General features: G+C 35.1%; 1 protein-coding gene and 1 pseudogene across 5 annotated transcripts in view; one reads left to right on the top strand and one right to left on the bottom strand.

Annotated features, from left to right (window-relative positions):
• Nucleotides 1-23,598, top strand: part of LOC309631221 (endonuclease V pseudogene) — a 434,994-nt pseudogene that overhangs the window by 290,073 nt on the left and 121,323 nt on the right. The gene's annotated exons all lie outside the window — the stretch shown is intronic.
• STAT4 (signal transducer and activator of transcription 4) overlaps nt 1-23,598 on the bottom strand; it is a 95,095-nt gene that overhangs the window by 21,397 nt on the left and 50,100 nt on the right. For 2 of the 4 annotated variants that reach the window (XM_082397353.1, XM_082397352.1), the window contains exons 4-13: nt 17,568-17,666; nt 14,615-14,707; nt 13,610-13,688; nt 10,625-10,714; nt 8,977-9,124; nt 7,187-7,345; nt 6,288-6,380; nt 3,429-3,488; nt 2,930-3,041; nt 1,094-1,138 (exon numbers count right to left, since the gene is read on the bottom strand). In XM_082397353.1, the coding sequence (XP_082253479.1) occupies nt 1,094-1,138; nt 2,930-3,041; nt 3,429-3,488; nt 6,288-6,380; nt 7,187-7,345; nt 8,977-9,124; nt 10,625-10,714; nt 13,610-13,688; nt 14,615-14,707; nt 17,568-17,666 (978 nt within the window). Of the gene's footprint in view, nt 1-1,093; nt 1,139-2,929; nt 3,042-3,109; nt 3,128-3,428; nt 3,489-6,287; nt 6,381-7,186; nt 7,346-8,976; nt 9,125-10,624; nt 10,715-13,609; nt 13,689-14,614; nt 14,708-17,567; nt 21,507-23,598 lie in introns of those variants that run through there. The other 2 variants (XM_082397351.1, XM_082397354.1) reach the window with 2 other exon arrangements.

Below are 23,598 nucleotides of genomic sequence, written 5' to 3'. Positions count from 1 at the left end.
ACCTGTTGTGATGGATCTTTGTGGCTTTGTGGAGTGGGCTAGATTGACTGCAGTTGAAGGCTGGATTTATAAAGTGCTTTTTTTCTTCCAAATAATTCAAAGGGATTTCGCATAGGAGCCTGTGACTATAAAGCCAGGAGATTGGATCCATACCAACCATACTAGAAACAAGCCTCATTGCTTTATAACTGCATCATGCAGGTGGTCTTACGTATGCAGTTTCTCTGAGCAGGGAGCACTGGGAATTACTACTCTGATCTCTTAGAGGAAAAAAAATGCAATATTTTTCCATCAGATCATTTGCCAAGGATCACAGTTTTGGTCACTGTCAGAATGGACTCAAACCCAGGTTTTCTAATTCCAAATATGTAGGGCATAAACATATGCCTTAGTTATCTAGGTCAACTAAATAGCTGATTCCCAAATCCACTTCCAATCCAGGATTTGACCACTCTATTATTTATTGACTCAAACTAGAACACTTGGGCTGCACCAGTTTGTTCTTTTAATCGATTCATCCAGTGAAATGCCAGCTTTAATATAAGAGCAAGGTAATTGATACCATAAAGTAATAGAACTGTTTTTCACTTCTGATTTTCACATACTGTGTCATGATGTTCAAGACTTACCTCTTATCTTGGAAAATGAGTGATTTTAAGATATTTTATAATAATGGACTGACTAAAGAAATTATAGCAATATAATGCAACCACTTTAAATCATGTTCTCCAAGAGTATTTAAGTTTATGGAAAGCTGTTCATCTCACATTGCTATGTGATTAAAAAAGCAGGTTATGAAACAATGTGTATATATACTTTCAAAGTATAAAAGTCTAGATAAAAGATAAAAGTCTAGAATGATGTGAACCAAAATATTAATAGTCATTTTCTTAGGAGGGTGTTATATGCATTTTCTATTTTAGTAACAAAATTTCTTATACTGTCTGCAATTTATTGAGCTTTACATGTATAATTAGAGAAACATAAATTTGACTTTATATAAAAATATAAAGGGCAGTTTAAGAGCTTTGTAAAAATAAGCTATTATAGGATTATTTCCTAGAAAGATTCTTTTGGAGAAAATATTTCCTACCTCATTTCCTTTGTTTCCAGCACTAGACTTCATTTCCTTTGGTTGCTTTGTAAAAGAAAACAACAGTGTTTAGATGGAGAAGCATTATCAGCTAAATATCAAGTTGGGGTTTTCTTGGCCCATAATTTTGACTTCTAGAACAGTAACTGAGATGTTTTCTAACTCACTGAAACCTGATGTGACATAGCTGCCCGGATTCAACAGAAAGGAGCTTCCTGTTTCATCTCAAGGTATGCCACTTTAGAAACTTTGGTTGAGATAAGGGAGCAAGCTGGCATAAGACTGTGTTTTTCAGTCACATTTTGGAAAGAGGACATCATGCTGGGATGTTTTAGAGTCTATTCAGCACTCCTTTGTACCTGACAAGTATCATCTGAGCTCAGCTGTGATGATTCTCAAAGCCTACGAAATCAAGTCTAACACACAGGCCTGGGGAAATAGACAATGGGGCAGCGTGCCACATGGCACAGTGAGCTACTAAATGCCATGAGAGCAGGAGACACAAAACTGTTCATGACACAGATTACTTAATGGGAAAAAAAAAAGGACAGAAAACAAATTACTGTGTACAATCTGATCCCACTTAACAAAAAGAATATCTATATATGAATGAAAATGTAAAAATAAGTATGTAATGTCAAGGTGTTGGGATCATAGGTGGTTTTTAATTTTTTCTCTGATTTTCTATATTTACTTTTGTATTAAAAAGTGATTAAAGTATTATGTAAAAGATAATATACGTGAAAATGCTTAGCAACTCGAAAAGCACCATGAAAACTAAGGTTTTGTTATTTTATGTATTATCTCTGCTGGAATAGAGACCCATCACTTTTTGGTTTGTTCCTTGTCCTTCCTTTTCCAAGTGACTCTTTTGGGAGACAGAAGGGCCTCTTACCGCTTCACTTATTAGCAAACATTGGCCATTATTGAAAGTTCCTTGAAAATAGGAATTGAACTTAAGCAAAAAGAGTTCTAGTTATAAGGATGTATATGTCATCACTCCTCATTACATTTTATTGATTTAGCAGTGTCATATAGAGGGATTCAGTTACAAAGAAATGTACTCTTCAGTACTGAAGACCAAACAAAAACAAAATAAAAAATGAAAACCAGCATAAATTTATGTATGCAGATATCTTTCTGTTACCATAAATTTTATCTTTTAGGAAGTAGACCTTTAGAGACTGCTTCAGTGGTGCCCCAACATTCAGGTGAGGTACCTCCCAAATGCTGATAAACCAGATGAGCAACATTTTTGGCAAGACAAGCAGCAGGGTCTTTGGGAATCTAAGAACTATGCAAAGAATTAGAAAGAAAGCAGGAAGAGAACTCTAGGTTAAGAGGAAGTGGTAGAAGCAAGAAGTAACAGGATGAGGCTGGGTCAGAAGCTTTCTAGAAATGCCAAGGCAAACTGTGCAACTCACACCCAGAAACATCATATTTCCTCAGGCTAATCCTCCTAAAATGAAAGAGCCTTTAGCCAGACATGTCATTACTGGTATCATTTGGGAGATTTAAAAAATGAAACCAGGAATGCCTATCAACTGTAAGACAGATTATCTCTGTAATTATTACCAAAATATTTTAACTAATTAAGACATACACTTAGGTACAACATCACCATTGTTAAGAACTCACACCTTCAGAGTTAAGGTTCAGTGTTCTTTTTACCAGTTAAAATTCTTCAATGATGGCATGTTTTATTTCTCAGTATGGCCCTTAATTCGCATAAGAAACACTAAAGAACAAAACACATTAAATTATAAGGCCTATTAGCTTAAATGTGTCTAATTTGGAGGGGGAAAAAAGCTTGTGTAATTTTACTGCCAGACTCACCAAATGCCGAAATTCTACAGAGAGACTCCCACTGGAAGATTCTTCAATGGACATGGCTTTGACGTGAGTTCCACAAAGCACAAATCTTCGATTGCTAGAGAGAAAATCTTGGCTATTTACATGGTCTCAGGTAAAATATATTTATGAGAACAGCCAAAAATTCTAAAGTAAATGTCTTACCTTAGAGTTGAAACATTCCTGTAAAACCAAGAAGATTCTTTAAAATGAGTTATTTAATAGATCTAATAACAATTTTTCTATGACACTTTAGAGGATAGTATATAAAATTTCATTTCAAGTCTTTATAGTAAAATTTTTAAAGTAAGTCTTCCTCGGAGTTCTGTTAAATGTTTGAACTTCAAAGTCAAATATTTGAAGTACATTGATATGTAATGTTAGAGAAGTAAATTTAAAAGTTTTAAATTATTCTATAAAATAAGGACAGTTCTTTTTTAAAAGTCTTACATTTTCATGCTTCAAAATGAGATTAGAAACTTACTTGTCAATTGATGCTTTCACCTTTACCTGATAGTTTAGTTCTGGTAATTTTATCAGTAGTCTGGAAAGACACATAAAGAATTAAAGATAAAAATTTTAATGGCTAAAGCCTTTTTATTTTTAAAGATTTAAATATATTTACAGCAAATACATATAAATCAAACTCACATTATTTCCAGTCATATGTTAGTGTGTTTTTAAAATGTCCAATTCCTCTTTACTTTGCCATGTTACTAATATCGACATAAGCCACTTAATATAATACATACTTGGAAAGTGTTTCCATATTGCTTCAGTTGATGTGTGTTGGATAACACATTGGCTAGGTCAGAAAAATAGCTATATATTTTGCCTAAAGCCCAAATTTGGGTTAAATGTATAAAAAAAAAATTTTGCAAGTCTATTAATGTGGCTCCATTTTATTCTCATATTATAAAAAAATTGTAAGCTTAGTAAGACTAAATGTTTTGATAACTGTTTTATGGTAAAATACTGAGAAAGACTAGGACTCTGGTAGAATAAGGAAAATTCCACTTCCAATGCATTTGCAGTCTTTAAAGATACTATATTTAAGTAACAGCAAAAATGTTCATAACTAAAAAAGACCTAACTTCAAACAAACAAATGATCAAAGGTCAGAATAACAATTCCTTTAATTCCTTCTTGTTCAGCCCTCCTTCACTCCTTAGCTTTTCCCAACTCTTCCGAGCTGTACCCTCTGACATACCCTCTCTTCAGGTTCAGTTCAATTTCAGAGACGTTCATTCAGTCAGTCACTCACTCATTCATTTATGCACTCATCCCAAACCTTGTTCATTCACTCAGCATGTATTGAACTCCTCATATAGACCAGTACAGCCCCAGGCACTGGGAAACTGGCATAGTGAAGATTAGGGAAGGAGCAGAGTAGACATGGCTATACATCAAAGGAAGAAGTCTAGCCAAAGAGCTGGAATATAGAGAATGGTAATAAGCAACTGAATGGCATTAGAGAAATACAATCATAGATAACAGACAGCCCAAACAAAACAAAAATAATGTAGCAAAGTTTCCTTAAAAATCCTGCCAGGATTGGTTTCAGGGCTTGGGATATAATAATTGTACAGCTGTTGGTAGTGAGGGGTGAGAAGGTCATATGAAGTAAGACAAGATGTTTTTCCCCTCTGCATTCCTCTCTATCCTATTTCAGGAAGGATCTCATTCACTGTAGGATGCTGATGACAAAAGAGAGTCCCATGTCACCCCCTTCCTTTGAAACAGGAGGATGGAATGCTATGGTAGAGAGGGGTTTTAGGGAAAATCTTGAATACTAAGTAAAGGATCATCTATCAAGACAGTGGAGAACAGTGTACAGAGAAGAAGGATGGGGACCGAACAGTTAGATGGAAGAGGAAGGCAGAACACCTAAGCCAGGGACTAATGGTCTATGCCTCTGGCAATCAGTTCAAACACCATGCCATTCAGGGACCTCTTCCACTCAGAATCCTTTGCTGAGCAGTCCCTACTCATCTTCCCCTTCGTCCCACAGAACATCTTAGACTGAACATATCATCTATGGGGGTGTCTCAAGGAAAAGTAGCATATATACCACCCTTCTATCCTATTTCCTTTTAGTGTTACAATTTTCTGGGCTATATAGAGATGTGGGGATGAGGAAGGAACACCTTCTGAAAATCATAAAATTTTAAAAAGGAACCTGGTCTCTGCCTTTTGTTTTTGTTTCTTAAAGTCTTGGTGCAAATTCACACAAAGGAAATGATTAAGAATTTCAAGAAGGGTTTCTGAAATGCAAATGAAAGACAAATGCCTTCCTTTTAAAAATGAAGTTCCTAGGTGATAGATGTCAACTAAACTTATTGTAGTAATCATTTTGCAACTTATGTATGTCAAGTCATTATGCTTAAACTTATACAGTGTTGTATGTCAATTATATCTCGATAAAATGAAACTACACTAAACTTAAAATGGAGTTCCAATAGTGATCTGTGATCAGGGATGCCATCATGGGATCCTAAATCACCATCTATCATGGCATCACCACCTCTAGTACTAGTCTGGAATTTCAGCTTTCCAGAGGTGACCTAGCGATTAGAAATGCAAAGCTTTGGGACTCAGAGATTGAGGCATGATGAAAATCTTTGAAAGTCTGAAGCCAAACTCATTATTTTAAGAGTGTCATTAGGGAAAGCTGTATGCTTTAGTTTGCTCATGCAAATGAAAAGGATCAGATACACAGATAAAGCGGCAACAACATAATCATTTCTCTTTAAATCAGGTACATAATAAGGATGTACTGAAAATCGTGGTGTTGAGATTTTTCATGGACAATCCAATAAGCTAGTTGCTGGGTGATCACAGGTGAAGAATGTTCCACTATATTTCCTGGATAGGATATTCAAACCCTTCCATAATCTGTCTCCAATCTATCTACTCAATTCTCTCTCTCCCTGCTCCCCATGCTTACAAAACAGACCCAGGAAGTCATTATTTCTATAGCCTCACTCTCCCACACCCCTGCTCTTCCCTCAAGGTCCTTCCTCAGTGACCACAAGGCATTCTCCAGGCTCCCCAGTTTTCTCTCAAGCCAGCCTTTTGAGCAATTAATCCCATGTTGTCCGATATTGTGATTTCATACTTTCACGCTAATAACTCTCATGTCCTCATCTTCATTGTTCTACTCTTTACAAGCAGGGCTCTCACCTTAACATTTCTGTGGGTATTTACCATAGCTGAGTGCTGGGCATGCAGGAGGTGCTCAGTAGAGAATAGTTGAATGAAAGGCACAATGAGAGAAACTAGCCTTAATCACACAGCGGCTATGGCATCATAAATACGAAATGAGAGAATGCGTTCTGCCTACCTTAGCTTTACAGTAAATTGAATGAGAGTTTTGAGTACCATCGGCCTCTGAGGGTGGGTTGGCATGCACGGCTGTCGTTCAACCACAAACGAGCTGCGTTCAAAGGAAATAAAGCACGTCATTTGAAAACACTGGAAACACTGACAGGCTGAAAACCACAGAGTAACAGGATGCTGTCCTCTTATAAAATCCAAACTTTCTACACTTAGAAGACATTCAAACCCTTGTTAAGCTCAAATCTTTCCAAGACTTCTCGTAAATAAATACCAGGAGATGGGAAATACCTAAAGATTGTCCCTAAGTAACAACAGTAAAGAATTCTTAATTGTTACAATTGGGTCAAGAATAAAAGCCCCAGTCTATTTTTATCATACTAGACATCAAGTAGAAAGTTAATTTCATGCCATTTTTGAGCTAGACATTAGGATTTCTGGTACATACTAGTATTTTTTTTTTTTCCTTTACATGAGCTTATACACATAAACATGTTCTTCACCCTTCATTTCTTGGATATGTACTTGAGAAGAAATCCTTGAAATCGTCTCTTCTAAAAGATGAAAAATGAACTTTGGGTGGGTGATGTGGTGGCTCATGAGAAACCGAGTTAGGTGGTGGGAGAAGTGTTGATGAATAAATAGTGAAGAGTAGAAATGTTTCTGGAACTGCCTGGAGCTTTATTCACTGCACCCTGAGGCTCACTGTTTAACACTTCCCTCCCACTCCTTCACCTGAACACCAAAAGCCCAGCCAGGGTGTCCTCCCAACTCCACAGGACTGAGGCTCCCAGGAGGCATTTAAATGGATAACATTTGACTTACTCCTTTTTTTTTTTTAAATTGAAGTATAGTTGATGTACAATGTTGTTTTGGTTTCAGGTGTATAGCAAAGTGTTGACTTACTTCTTAAAAAGGGTGTAGATCAAGAAGGTGACTCTTTCTAGCAGATGTGCTCTTTGCAGTGGGATGGGATCCCCTTCATATGTCATTTTGGTAGATTGCTCCTCTAATTTCTCCAACTGCCTTCTGAGTTGGAACAGACTTTCTGCCAACAGTGTAAAGCTATCCAACAGCAAATGAAAAACGCAGATAGTTTTCCACTTAACAATCCACCATTTTAACTATTAACCATATTTAGCAAATATTACTAAATAATTATTAAATTAATTAAATTAGTCACTTAATTACATTAAAGGTTAGTGACAGTTTTTATTTTAATGTTTATTTTCCTAACCCAGCTTTTTGCTAAAATGCATGATAGATGTTAACTGTTTTCAATGTTTTAAAATTTTTACCTTCAGTTATAGACAAGAAATCGTTCAGGAAATTTTGTCAACATCTGGAACCAAATCCCTTTTAATTATCCTTTTTAAAAAGTCTGTTAAACACATATATTTTAAAAATATTGCACTCACTAAAGGGCAAAGAGAGCAAATTTAAAACTAAAAATACATGATATGAAGAATGTTATGTGTAAGAATACTGAAGAAAAAAACAGTATGACCCCCCCCCCCATATATATTTTTTACAGGTCCTAAGTATTAGCCAAAAAATTATCAGTGGATCTTCCTGGAGAAAGGTACCTGCTTAGAGTTTTACCTTGGATCTTACCTTAGAAACAGAGGTGGCAGCTTGGGCTGGAAGTCTGGGAAAGAGGGAGATTGAAAGGCACACAGAAGGGGCCTCCAACTAAGAGGAGGCAGAAGTCTCATGAGACTTGCTAAGTCCATGTGCCCTGACAGCAGCTCTTTCTTCTGAAAGTTTATTCCCCACATAACAATGTAGAAAGAACTGCGAACCCCCTACTGAATTTGGTATGAGCACCATTATCTGCTATGCTCCCTTTGTTGTTTATCTTGTTTTCACAACAACAGAGCACAGTGAGGTTAGAGAATCAAAGTATCTCCCCAAGGAAAATCAATAAATTTAAAAAAGAGCCCAGTTACTTTTCTTGAGAAGCAGGCCTGGCGGTGCAGACCTTTCAGTGCAAGTGTGCCCAGGTACTGTGCTTTTTCATTGTATTGGATTGTACCCTTGGGAAGCAATTTTCGATTTCAACTGAAAATTTTCCTTCTTTTTCATTATATTTTCTAATTGTTCTTTCACTCACATAGTTTTCTTTCACACTGATGAAGGGGAAAACCAAAAAACATTTTTTTTAATACAAAGGATAATAGCTGTACATAATTGCATGTATGCATGTGTACACAGGCAGGGGATGCCATGTTGTATTAGCCATTTGAGATTTTTTCATTTAAACGCAAAAATAAATCACTTTGTTGAAAACACAGAACTAATGTTTAACTCTGACACCTTAAGATACACATTTTAAGAATGAGATATAGTATTTGAAGCCAGTGCTTCTCACGCCCTTCAAGAAAGTGTATTTATTGCTGATTTGAAAAAGTTCATTTGAGTCTTTTAAGATTGATATATTAGATGAGAAAATAAGCAATTCTTATGCATTCTATAGATTTCTATAGATGCTTTATTTTTCTCCCCAAAGGAATGGAAATTAAGAACACTCAGACAATTACATCCATTTGTTTTCAACGGTAGAGTTCCAGCTGCTAATAAGCCATCAATAAGCTGAATGAATTGACATTTGGGTCTAAGCCTGCATTCTCTGGCTAAGCGACACTGTTGTGTACTTCCTGTGGTTTTCACTAGAAACTCAATTCAGTTCGTTTTACCAGTTTTGGAGCTGGTCGAGCCCGTTGTGGAGTGGACCTCCGATGCAGGCGACTTGCTGCCTCCTCTTCCAGTCTTGCAGCTCCTCCACCAGGGTGCTGTTCATTAACAAGTCCGTCTCATTCACTATTTGTGTCATCTTACTGAGGGCTTCCTGAAGACAAAAGTGACTACTGAGAAGAGTCTTATGACACACAACCAAAGCTACTCATAATTTAACCTATAAAATAATTTGTCTGACCTGAGAGATAAAGCCTTGGTTAAAATTTTGACCAAATATTTTACCAAATACTACCTTCTATCTGCCATAGCACTGCCTTTTCAAATAATTATTGCAATTCAATAATGTCATGAGAAAGAAGCACGACCACAGTTAACATTCTCATAATAGCACATAATATTCTCATAATATCATTTACTATAAGTAGGTTGAATTTGTAACTCCTGTGACAATATTGAATCCCGTAGTCATAAAAGCCATATATCTGCTTCTTAAAAAGCCATTTATAAATTGAATTTATATTCTTATAAATATGTTTATGCATTTATTTTTAAATGTACTGACTAGAATTTAAGCCTTTCTGTGTTAGTTTTTAGTACCACTTTATCTGGGTTTGGGGAAACATAGTGGGAAAATATAACTTTCAAAGGCCTAGGGATTAGAAGATGTGAATTTCTACCCTGGCTTTGCCACAGCTATGTGAATTTGGACAAGCCATTTAACTTTGTTGGGACTTGATCTTCTCATCTATACAGTCAGGTGAATGGACTGAATTATTTCTAAGATTCCTCCTCTCCTTAAAATCTTATTTAAAGTAGAATAAGATGGCATGCGTAAAATGTATAGCATAGATTTATTATGCATAAAAGCATTAAGTTTATCTTGGGTTAAATATTTACATGTTTAAAATCTGATATATAACTGTTTAAGTTTATAATTAATTTAGGGTGAAAATAAATTTTACATTTATTTGTGCTTACACAAATTCCTGCACAAAAAGATGAAGCCAAACTTTTAGAAATAAACTATTGATTTCAGTGACTGGTTAAATTTCAATTGCATCTATTTTCAAGGAGAGGTAGAATTGAGAGATATTTCTCCTCTTTTAAAATATTTTATTGAGCCAGAAAATTTTCTTCCTCTCCTGGGGAAGAGGTTAGATTGAACATGTTCAGGTCTCAATGGACTCTCCTGAAATCTACAAAATTATTTAGCACAATGTCATTTTTCAGAATAGAAACTGGGACACTTATTTCTGCAACAAAGTTTTAGTAGTTGTCAAGTAATATTTTAATTATACATGTGCAGTAGAACCCATTCCAGCATATTAAGTATAGCAACTAAAACAGTCATGTCTGAAATAGTGGCAAATAAAAACTGGGTAAAATGTTCACCTTGAAATTAATGGTAGCTACAGTACATGTACCACATAAGCAGGATAAATAGACTCTAGGAGGGTTCTGCTTTGTAAACTTAGGTGAAGAAGCATGGCAAACAGTATGATACTCTTCCTAGAAACACTGCCTTTTATTCATTCAGCATAAATGGAACTGATAAAATCAAAGAGCTTAATTTCAGAGCTTAATCTAGTAGGACTAGATGTAGAAAAAGAAGAAAAATAGGCAAAAGACCAAATTAAAGTTCTTCACTAGCCTTTCTTTTGAAGTCCAGGCTGTTCAGCATTTCCTGCAGAGTCAAAACTTCCTGATTCATTAGGGCGCTGTTCTTGTCACCCTGATCTGTGAAGGAAAAGAGATCAGATTTAGAGTCCTCTCCAAGGCGAAGCTCTCTGTCCTGAAAGCCAAAGCCAGCTGTAACCTGCCATCCTAAGATCCCATGATGCAAGAGCCTAAATGGGGCCATTAGTGATGAGTTTAGAAGTAAATCCCTGGCTGCCAGGAAGGATTACATCCAAGCATGCCAGAGATGAGCTCTCAATCTTACAGACCTTGAGAGAACACCATTCTTCACACAATGGTCCTTTTGGGGGCAGGGAGAGAGGAGATATACATGTTTTTATAACGGATTCTTTTTTTTTAAAACTTTATTTATTTATTTATTTATTATATTTATTTTTGACTGTGTTGGGTCTTCGTTTCTGTGCGAGGGCTCTCTCTAGTTGCGGCAAGCGGGGGCCACTCTTCATCGCGGTGCGCGGGCCTCTCACTATCGCGGCCTCTCTTGTTGCGGAGCACAGGCTCCAGACGCGCAGGCTCAGTAGTTGTGGCTCACGGGCTTAGTTGCTCCGCGACATGTGGGATCTTCCCAGACCTGGGCTCGAACCTGTGTCCCCCGCATTGGCAGGCAGACTCCCAACCACTGCGCCACCAGGGAAGCCCCTATAACGGATTCTTTATTAGATCATCGCTACATTAATAATGACCTTGGTTGGTTGGGATGTGTAAGAAAGAAAAGGGGCCCTTCTCTGTGCCTATGATTAAATCATATTTGACCCCTCCTGATGCCTTTACTCAATCTCCTGGAAGAGTTGCCGTTTTATAGTACATAGTCTCATTAACTAATAAAGACTAAATCCTTTGCTTTCTCTTTTTCTTTGCAAAACAGGCTAGCCTCACAGTAAAACCAGAAGAAGTGGGAAAGAGTTGCAAATTAAGAAAAATCTCTGACTGAACAAAACCCAAAATGATTTATCCCCTTAAATGACAGATGTACAATAAACATCGTATTATTTAATTTGAACTTTATTAGTATATAGTAAGTGACTGCTTATACCAACCGCTCATCTCTATAATAAATGAAGTTTTGGAATGCTGATCTGAATTGTGTTATTGTGAAAAGAGGCCCCTGAACAACACTGTGGCAAAGTCCTCGACAAAATAGCACTGATGTCCAAGAAGTCATTTCTGGTTGTATTAATTCACAAATTCACGAACTCCTAGATCCCATATGTAGCAAAATCCTGCTGATATGGCATTTTATCATTTCAAAACTTCATTAGCTAATACTTTCCAGTCTTCACCAGCAAAGATATAACTTGTTTCCCATGTATCTTTCATTTCCCTTAAAACATTTCCTTTCACTTATAATCAACAAAATATTTGCTGATTTAGTAATAATCATTTGTATTCTTCATAATGCTTATGAAGCACTGTAAGATACTAAAGTAACTCTAATTGTAATATATTAAGTTCAAAATAACTTTACTGTTTTAATGTAAACAGTATATTTTAATGTATATTCTATTTCATAAAATTCATAGTTCACATGTGAAATTTAGGCTGAGGCTGCTTTCAATGAATTGTAATGCTTGATTAAATGTGCAGTTGTTCTAAACCTTTTAAGAATCATGGACCCCTTTGATAAGCTGATGAAACCTGTGTTTGTGTCATTTCTTCCAAAGGAAAAAACATTGTACATACAATTATGAACATATTTAATAACATTTCATGGGAGTCAAGACATCCTGAAGGTGCCAGAAGAACATGTCACATCTCACCTATGCCAGGAAAAACTAATATCCTCTCTTTTAAATCTTAGATGGAAAGTTAATAAAGAATTTGATCACAATCATCCATAGTACTTCCTTCCAGATAAATTTTAAGCTAACGTTTCAGTAGTTAAGGATGATTCTGTAAATCATCTGTAAAAAGAATTTATATCTAATGTGTTTTTCAAAATTATTTTAGAATTACAAAAAAGTTACAAAAATAGTACAGAGTTCCCATATATCCTTCATCCAGCTTCTTCTAATGTCTTAGATAAGCATAGTACAATGTTCAAAGCCAGAAGATTAACACTGGTACAATCCTATTAACTAATCTAGAACTAATGAGAATTTCTCCAGTTGTCCCACTAAATGCAACACACTTTAAATGTTATTACTTGTAAATCGTAGATTTTATAAATTTTATCATTCTTTCCTTACATTTCTTAAAAAACATCTAATTGTAAACAACCTCAATATTTAACCACAATGAAATAGTCGAATAAATTTCAGTGTCCTTACATTTTGGTATTTATACAATTATTGAAATTATGTTTTGAAGATTTTTTTATATGAGGAAATACATAAAATAAAACTTTAGCTTAAAATGCTATACAAAAAACTATGTACAAGATGATTTCAATTTTTCATAAATAAATAGATATGTATATTTGAACGTGTAGGAAAAAGGCTGGAAGAAAATATACTAACATTTTGACAGTGTTTATAACTAGATAGCAGAATTTTGTGTGGTTTTTAATTTTGTAATACTTTTTTCTACTTTCTAAATTTCCTACAGTGAGTCACATTTCTACTTTTACTTTTTAAACATTATATTAAATAACTCACCTAGAGATAATATTAGTAATTTCCTGATCATATTAGACAATTATTATTACTTTTCTTAGTTGTGATAATGATATTTTGATTCTATAGGAGAACGTTCTTACTTTTTGGAGATGCATCCTGAAATAGGGGTGATTTCTCATGAGCTTTATAATTTACTTTGAATCATGGGTAAAATGATATATTTATATGGAGAGAAAAGGAGGAAGCAAAATAAATTAACTTCTCCTGCACCCTCTCTTCAAAAAAAGGGATCAATTTATCCATTCTGCAGGAAAGAAGAAACCCTAGTCACATTGCCTTTATGTCCCTATGTGGAATTATAGACAAAACAAAAACTTACCCATTGTCTGAATTGTTTTATACCTGTAGTCAAATTCATCTTGCAGATCTTCTAAATATTTGGTGTCTTGTTCTGTCATCTTTTTACAAAGAAAACATACTCTGTTGTTACAATTAAGCACGTCAATACAACAACATCATCCATCATCAGTATTTCAAAATACACTGTTTGGTGCTTGCAATCCCCAGTAATATCCCAGACTAGCTATACAGAATCTACATTTCTAAAGAGCTAATGCCCATGAATGTTGAATAGCGCTAGAAGAACCAGACTGAAGTTGCTCTTCCATTTTCTCTTCCTGAGTGTTTGCAAATTTCAGCATCTTGCCTCTCATTTCTCAGTTAATTCCAAATGATGCAACTAATATTTTTCTTATCTGAGAGTATGGATACTTTTTTCATTTTAGCTCCATACAACTCTGTATTAATGTACCAACTATCTTTTTGCTTAAAATCTCCATTCTCAAACGATATAGTTTATGACAACTGAGTCTAAATTGTTTTCCTCTCTACCTCTCAGAAAAAAAGTATCTGTGGCTCCTCTGTGCCTCCTGTTCATTTCTGTCTTTGAGATTTTTACTTTTACTCTTCTCCAAACCTGGTGATGTTTTTCTGCTCAGATATAACGGTGTCCAGATCTGAGCTAAAGGCTTTTCATCTAGTATTATCTCACGTCATCCTCACAACAATCCTGTTACAGTGGTTAGCCTCACTTTTACAGATGAAGAAGCAGAGGTTTAGAGGTGTGAAGCAGCTTACTCGCCTAAGGTCACATGGCTTCTCACTGATGGAGTCTGGTGCGGAAACCCTAATCTCCAGTAAATTGAAGTTAAAAGCTTCCCACAAAGAAATTTTTTCTAATATGAACATAGTGTGTGAGAGAGATTTATCTTATAAAAAATTACCCTATGATTTCTGTACGCACTAACTTTGGGCACATAAGAGAGAGATGCATAGTATGGTGACAACAGCTAGACTTTCCCGGTGTCTGTAAGAGATCACTCACCTGCACACTATTTTTAATGGCAGCCACTTTGTGCTCCACATTCCTCTGTCGTTCTGAAACTGAAGAACTTTGTAAGGATTTCTCCAGAGGTCCCTGGAAAAACAATGTCTTGAAATTTCAATGATGTTGATGAAACAGGTTTATGAAGAATGTAGTGTATGTAATATACTTTGAACTGAGGTATGGATGAGTATGATATGAAATACTCTACAGCCATTAAAAACCATGCTGTAGAAAAATATTTAATGACATACAAGTAGTGTTAAATTGTTAAGAAATAGAGCAAATTATAAGACACCATATGTTTGTGATCTCTGTTGCTTGTATATGTATGTATATATATTTATACTTATTTATTTATTTATTTATAAAAATCTGGATATATATATATAGACATGTAAACTCAAGTACATGTGACTGGAAGAACACACATACCAAAATATTATCATGTGCTATCTTTGAGCAGTAAAATTACAGATGATTTTATGGTTAAATTTTTTTCCCCCTTATTTTCTATAACAGATCCATATTGCTTTTGAAATTCTACAAAATGAATACATGTAATTTAAAAATTAGTATAGTGAAACTACATTAAGTTGGACTTAAATTCAGCATTAGGGATGTTGAATCTGCCAGGATGAGATTTATTTTTACATTGGAACAAAGGGAGTTTGCTAAAGAATATGTAAAAATGTTAGGCTGGTTAAATAGAAAGGCTAACCAGCTACTCCAAGCCCCATTTCTTTCTTTTTTTTCTTTTTTTTCATATTAAGTATGATTTTATAACTTTATTTTTCATTCTGTAACACACTGTAAACAGCTTTCTGTGTGATTAAATATATATGAAAATCATGATTTTTAACAGCTGTACTCATTATGTTTGAAGCTGTAAGGTCAGTGGAATGTTGTGAAATGTTTCTGTTGGCTGTACAGAAGGACAACATTGTTTCCTTCTTTTCAAAGAACTCTTTAATAGTGATGTGTTCATCTGAGGAGCCTAAATTCCTTTTCTAAATTCTAAGAGTAGCTTTCTCTTTGATTTATTCTCATGTGTGACATTCTGCACATCCCTCCCACCACCTGAGTTCAGGTTTCCTGGTCTCCAGCCCCATCCTTCTCCTTCGCCCTTTACCAAAATTCAAAGGCAAGTCTGGAGATGTCAAGGCTCTCCCATTTTGCTCACCACCAACTACAGTAAAGTCCAAACTCTGGTGCTAACCACTTTGGGCTCCAAATGTGATCTAGCTTCATTTATGCTTTACTTTCCCTAGTGGGGGAGAAGCCTCTATGTCCCAGGCAGGTAAATGAAGAAGCAACCATTTCTCTTCCCCCTTATTCTCCTCATTTCACTCAAAGGAAAGGACAGTTTATAGCAGGGGTCCCCAACCCCAGGGCCACGGACCACTACCGGTCTGTGCCGTTAGGAACTGCAAGCCCCATTTCTTGGCCACTCTAATAATCTGGCATTGAGTACGTTCCTTAGATATAACGTTTACGTAGCTATCTGGAGTTGAGAGTTACAATGTCAGTAAACCCTTCACCTTACACTTGGATGGGGACGTATGGTTAGAAAGGATGATGACTTGACTAATATCTATAACAAATCAGTGGCAGAACCTCAAGTGGAACCCAGGTCTTTGTCAATCAAGTGTTTTTTCAACTACATCACATTCTTCAGATGGGTAAAGCCTTTGTAAAATTCACTCTCATTTTGGCCCCCATTATTTGTGTGTGTGTGTGTGTGTGTGTGTGTATCTCCATATTTTGTCTACTGGTTCGAAATTTACAAACCAGTGTTTCTTTTGTGGTATTATGTAGCACTAGCAGATCATTTGTGGAATGATTTTGATGAACATCTATTCAAATAAATGTTTCTAATTTGGCTGATACCTGACATTTGAAGAGAACAACAACAACACACACACACACACACACACACAGAGAAAATGACTAGAGATAAGAGGGCTACAAAAAAAGACAGCTCAGAATATATATGAGAATACCATATATTAGTAACAGCATCTCAATTTTCACCCAAAAAGCACTGAATCAAACTACATTTACTTTAGAAACTCACTAACTTTAGATTTTAAATTAAATAAAGGTGATACCATTCTTCTTTATCATCTAAAAAATAAGAGTACGTTGTTAAAGCTTCATACTTCTCTAAAAACAACCATAACCTGACAGCAACTAAATCTGAGAATTTTTAATAGTTGAAAAAAAGATACTTTTCTTGGATCTTCAAAAATAAATACACTAGTGTGATTTACTAACTTATGGAGTGTGACATGTGGAAAGCTGATTATTCACATGCTCTTTCGTTTTTCAAAAGGATTAACTGAAAAAGTATTCCCAGGTACTTCATATTCCTCTACTTATCTTTGACGGGGGCTCTGAGTTCATTCAGCATAGTGGGATAAAATATAATCTAAAATATTATTGGCAGGGCAAAGCACACTGAAACAATAAACAAGCAAATATTTATGGAGTTTCTGTAAGACAAAATTCCTGCTCGTGGAGTAGTTTGGACTTGTGGGGTAGGAAATTGGGAACTACTGAAGGGTTTGAGCAAGATCAATCCCTGAGGATAAACATGCTGAGAGAAACAGACCCTAAATGGTAGTTAGGAATTCAGCCAGGAGGTGGTTACTCTATTCCTCAACTGATATAGTAAGACCATGGACCAGAGTGTGAGCAGTGGAAACAGAAAAGGATGTATAGATAGGATTCCAGAAACAAACTCTGGAAAGACTTGGTAGTTATCTCAATAAGGAGGCAGAGAAAAGGAACTATTCAAAGATAATCCCAAGACCTTGATTCCAAGTGAGTGGAAGGATGATGGGACCATTAACATAGGTAGAAGAAGATGGCTGGAAAGAAGACAAGAATTTCTGTTTCAGAAAAATTGACTTCCAGGTGATAACAAGATTACAATGGAAGAAAATGTTACCTGAACAGGCATGTTGGCTGCAGCCAAAATTCTCCTCTCTTCCCTTAAACAATTTGAAATAACCACAGACACGTGCATCGGATTTCCATGAAATTTTCCCTGAAAAAAAGTGAACAAAAACAACACAAAATCTTAAATATATACATCACTATTTGCAAATCAAAACTAATCTCCAAATAAATATGTGAAATTATTTGGGATTTGTTTCAACAACCTATTCTATTATAAAGCCACAGAAACTAATATTGTGAATGTAGACGCCTATGCAGCATATTGCTCTGTCTCTAAAAGTTATTTTTAATAATTAAAAATAGTTCTTCAGCACCTCTGTAGGAAAGGCCCTGAACACACACTCAGGAGGATCAGTTTACTTTGGGCTTAGGATAAGTTTTACAAGAGTTACTTCTTTGTAAATTGTTATGAACTAGGGTGGTCCCAGCTGTTCATTTGTTAACTCTGTACTACATGGTGTGCTTAACGCATTTCTTTTGGTCCCTGTTTGGTGCTCTTCATGCCAATTAGCTCATAACTATATGGGTATGCTAGAGAGAAACTATCACACATTTTAGCAACAACATTTTTATGACATCTAAGCATATACATTTTTTATTACCAATGTTAATGGTTCAGATATTGTAAACTGGCAGCATGTGGGTCTAATTCAGCCATAAGGTATGTCGTGTAAGTTGAAATACTGTAATCCCTTCAGGGGAACATGTACTACCCATAGTTACCATAGTATCCACCACTGAGTGACCTAGGCACTCATTTACTTTACCTGCCAGGCACCTGTAGGTTTTCTTGGTTTACAGGATTAATTTGAACAACACCATCATTTTAGTCAGTAGTGTTAAACTTCTTTGTTACTAGACCCTTCCATGGCAGGATTAACAGGAAACACAATAAATGTAGACAAATGCATTTATTTAGTTTCCCTCTGCCCTCCTGTCTGAAGGAGGTGCTAATTATCCATGAAATGGCCAAAAGGGCAATAGCAGAAAAGATAAAAGTGGAAAATTAATAATCAAAAGTAGATTATACAGACTAGTAAACCAAAGGGTCTTTCTTGGAAAGAAATGAGGTTATTGGTTGTAAACATTTTTAAGGTCTTGACCATTGCCACAATTTTATTAGATGATGCATTCTAATTAGCATTTCTATTTGTAAAACTAGGGTAAACACCAAGTATCTGGTTTCCTGCTTTTCCATATTCTATAGCTTTTAAAACAGTTTTCCCCTTTAAATGAGAACACTCCAAAAGAAAAAAACAAAAATAAATTGACAGAAACTCTTAAGGTAAAGAAATTAAAATTATCCTATTCATTAAGCAGGGATAGCAAATTTCTGATTCCTGCATGCTGACAATTTCAGATTCTCCCTAGTTTGAATTTGTTCTTGTTTTTAAATTTTCCCATTGATTTGTTTTCCCATATACCTTCCATTTAACTCACCAAGAAAAGCTATGTTTGCTCATTTTGCCTTTATTTTAAAAATATTCCACTGATGAAAATAAAGGGTTTCTCCCAGGACTAATTTGGAGACTGTTATTTATGTAACGTTGGAAGCTTTTCCTATCCAAGATCAGGAGTTCCTCTAAGATCCCAAGAATCACCACTATTTGTCTTTGTTTTTCTCACTGTTACAGGAGTTCTTCATTGTTGATTATCCAGATACTATCTTTCAGCATTTCTCAGCTCCTTTGTCTATACTTTTTCATTTTTCTTTCCTGCTTGAACTTCTTTTACCTTCCCTTTCAGATTTGGTTTCCCCCTTGTCTTGTGAGGTTAAATTATTCATTTTTTCTCCTTTGTTAAGAGTAAAGAATCACTATTGTTTTTATCCAGGCTATTTTTTCACTTTCCTTTTGCATTTTTCCTAACTTAGCTCTCACTTAAATGTATGAGACGAAAACATCTTATGGAAAATTGACCGCTATAGATTCAAAAACCAAAGTAGCACTTTTTTTAATGATCAGGTTTAAAAAAATTTTTTTATTGAAGTATAGTTGATTTACAATGTTGTGTTAGTTTCAGGTGTACAGCAAAGTGATTCAGCCATATATGTATAATTCTTTTCCATTATAGGTTATCACAAAATATTGAATATAGTTCCCTGTACTATACAGTAGGTCTTTGTTGTTTATCTGTTTTATAGATAGTAGTGTGTATCTGTTAATCCCAGACTTCTAGTTTATCCCACCCCCCTCCACTTTCCCTTTTGTTAACCATAAGTTTGTTTTCTATGTCTGTGAGTCTCAAATTAGCATTTTAAATTTTCCTATCAAAGATGTAGTTATGTTCACCTTTCAGTAGTTACCATGTATATGGACCATGGACACCCCCCACCCCCCAAAAAAAGCAACAACAGAAAAACAGAAACAAAAAAACAAAAGAAAACCCACCCCTAAGTGTGTGTTGGTGGGAGGAAGGACGGAAGGGAAATTGCCCTTTTTCTAGCGTGTGTCTGTCTCTCTTACGTGTAGGTACTGCAAATATCTTCTACTCTGTGGCTCTCCTTTCACTATCTCTTAGTGTCAATAAATAGAAGTTTTTAATTTTAAAGAAGTCAAATTTATTAACTCTTCTGTTTATGGTTAGTGCTTTTTATGACTTAACAAATCTTTCCCTAATCTACAGCCATGGAGGTTTATTCCTATATAAATATATCTTAAGCCTTTAGAATTTTGCCCTTAATTGTAATTCACTTGGAGCTTGTTAATAATGAGAGGTCCCTTTCACTTTTTTCTATATGAATATCAGTTCCAACAATATTTATTGAACATTCTGTTCTTTTACCACTGCTCTGCTGGGCCAACTGTCATAAATCAAGTGCCCATATATGGATGGGTTTGCTTCTGACTCCATCCCATCTTATGGGTCTACCTGCTTTATCAACAGACTGTCTTGATTACTAGAGTTGTATAATAAGTTTTTTGACGTCAAGTAGAATAGCTTTTCTTTGCATTTTTCGCATAAATTTTAGAATCACCTTGTCAAGCTACAAACACACATACACACACACACAAGTTGAGAATTTGAATGGCACTAAATCTTTAGATACTTGGCATCTTTGTGTTCTAACCTATTTATTTAAGTCTTCTTTAATGTCTCTCTATTAAGCATTATAATTTTCCACAGAGATCTTATACATTTTTTGTTAGGTTTATTTCTATGTAGCTGGTATTTTTCATAATGGATAGTATCTTTCTTTCCTAATTGTTTTCACTGGTATGTAGAAATATATTTGACTTTTACATATTGACTTTAAATCCAGCAACTTTGCTAAATTCTTAATAATTCTAATAATGTACTTGTAATATCTATTACCAAGTCTAAACATTCATCTGTAGATTCTTTTGGATTTTCTGCAAATACAAATCATATCTTGTATGAGTATTGATAACATTTTTTCCCCTTTTCATTTATCTAATATCAATCAGAACTTCACCTTCATACTATGATTTATTTAGAAATGTATTGGTTAATTTCCAAAGATAGGGATTTTCTATTATCCTTTTTATTGATTGTTATAGATTTTAAGATTCTGATCAGAATAGATGTTCTGAATGACTTCAGTCACTTAAAATTTATTGAAACTTGCTTTGTGGCCCAGCATATGGACTTTTTGTAAATATTCCATGTGAGCTTGTAAAAAATGTGAATTCTGCAGTTGTTGGGTGAAAATGTCTTATACAAGTTTATTAACCCAACTTTGTTAATTGTTTTGTTCAAATTTCTGCATCCTTGCTGATTTTTTTGCCTCATTAATTTTATTAAATATTGGAAGAGGCATGTTAAAATCTAGTTTGTGAATTTTTCTTCTTGTGGTTCTTTCAGACACATTCAGACTTGTTATGTATTACTAGTGAGTCAAATCTTTCATTACTATGAACCGACCTTTATTGTTAAGAATGCTTTTTGCCTTGAAACAAAAATATAAACTATGACATAATACTTATTATCACTTATTTTTATTTTATCCTATTGAAAGAATTCTTGATTTATTTAAACATACATATAGATATTTAATACCACATAGTCACATTGTACCTATGTAAAAGGGTAAATATACATGAAATAAATTGGTTATGTATTCATAAAACTTCTTTGCATATTTACAATTCAACTTTTCTGAATCTCTTTTCAAATTAGATTCATTGGCATTCATGTTTTTTCCCATAAAATAATGTCCTCTGGGCCATCAAGAAAGTCAGTGATGCAGCATTTCTTTAAAATGTGCACCACTATTATCTACATTCTGTGAGTTTTGATGCTGGCACTTCCTTGATCTTACCAGAAGTTTTCAACAGAAAGTTTTCAGACAAGAACCAGGACTCACTCACATTCCTTCTGCAAATGGTCCTGAAATGATTTGATGACTGAAGCATTGAGGGGTTGCAGTGGCCTAGTTATGCCATCATGATTCACAACCATTGTACTTTTACATGAAATTATTAGGCAACTGTTCAGATACATGTCCATAAAGTCACTGAGAACTAGACTATATAGCAGGTTCCTAGATGTCTGTTCCAGAAGATGTCTAACCAATCCTCTATCAGCTCAACCACCACCTGTACTCTTTTGGTTCACTCCTAATAACATCTTTGAAGAAGTTCCTATTTGTAGACATTGTTTACAGTTTAAATTAAATATGGTGGTACCTTCAGCAGTTGGCAGTTAGGCATAAGATTACAGTGATACACTGCTTTTCATAATCCAAACTCGTACTCTTGATCCTTTTAAAGATCCTTTTGGGGAACCCTCTTACACTTTTGGTGGGAATATAAATTGGTATAGCCACTATGGATAACAGTATGGAGGTTACGGTTAGGATTAGGGTAAAAAACCCTAAAAAACCTTAAAAAACTAAAAATAGAGCTATCATACGACCCAGCAATCCCACTCCTAGGCATATATCCGGAGAAAACCATAATTTGAAAGGATGCATGCACCCTAATGTTCATTGCAGCGCTATTTACAATAGCCAGGACATGGAAGCAACCTAAATGTCCATCAGTATAGGAATGGATAAAGAAGATGTGGTGCATATATACAATGGAATATTACTCAGCCATAAAAAGGAACGAAATAGTGGCATTGGCAGAGATGTGGATAGACCTAGAGACTGTCATACAGAGTGAAATAAGTCAGAAACAGAAAAGTAAGTATTGTATAATATTGCTTATATGTAGAATCTAGAAAAACGTTACAAATGACCTTATTTGCAAAGCAGAAATAGAGTCACAGATGTAGAGAACAAACTTATGGTTACCAAGGGGGGAAGGGGAGGGTGGGACGAAGTAGGAGATTGGGATTGACATATATACACTACTATGTATAAAATAGATAACTAATGAGAACCTATTATAGCACCGGGAACTCTACTCAATGATCTGTGGTGACCTAAATGGGAAGGAAATCTAAAAAAGAGTGGATATATGTATACGTATAACTGATTTGCTTTGCTGTACAGCAGAAACTAACACAACATTGTAAAGCAACTATACTCCAATTAAAAAAATAATAAAATTAAAAAAAAACCCTTTTGCATTGACAGTGTAATTTTGTCTTGTCAAAGAAAACTACACCCAATTCCCAGCATTACTTACTTGATTAAACACATATTTTAATTTTTCCTCAATGGCATCATGCTGGAAGTTAAGTGCATTCTGTTCAAAATCAGCAGGAAGTTTCTGATAAATGGATATTGTACATCTTAATGATAATCCTGTGCAATGCATGATTCATTTACTCCAGCCTGCTATTGTGCTGAGATTTTATTCATCTATTGTGAGGAATTTGCCGATTTCTCTTGTCACTGTTGCTTTCTGTATGATAGGCAATCCTTTTGCATGAGTCTCAGTAATAAAATATAATACAGCTTCTACTAGTGGACATCTTCCTTCCTTTCTTACATCCTGCAAAGCACTTTATTGTTGCTTTCTAAGAAAATATGGAATTTAGGACCATCCATCTAGTGACTATTAACTTGCTTAACAAATATCAAATTATGCCCTGCTGATTTGTTCCTG

Source organism: Balaenoptera borealis (assembly GCF_965194805.1).
Source record: "Balaenoptera borealis genome assembly, chromosome: 6".
In the NCBI taxonomy this organism is placed as follows: Eukaryota; Metazoa; Chordata; class Mammalia; order Artiodactyla; family Balaenopteridae; genus Balaenoptera; species Balaenoptera borealis.
The sequence above is the reverse complement of the archived record's forward strand: the minus strand, read 5'-3'. Positions and strand labels throughout refer to the sequence as shown.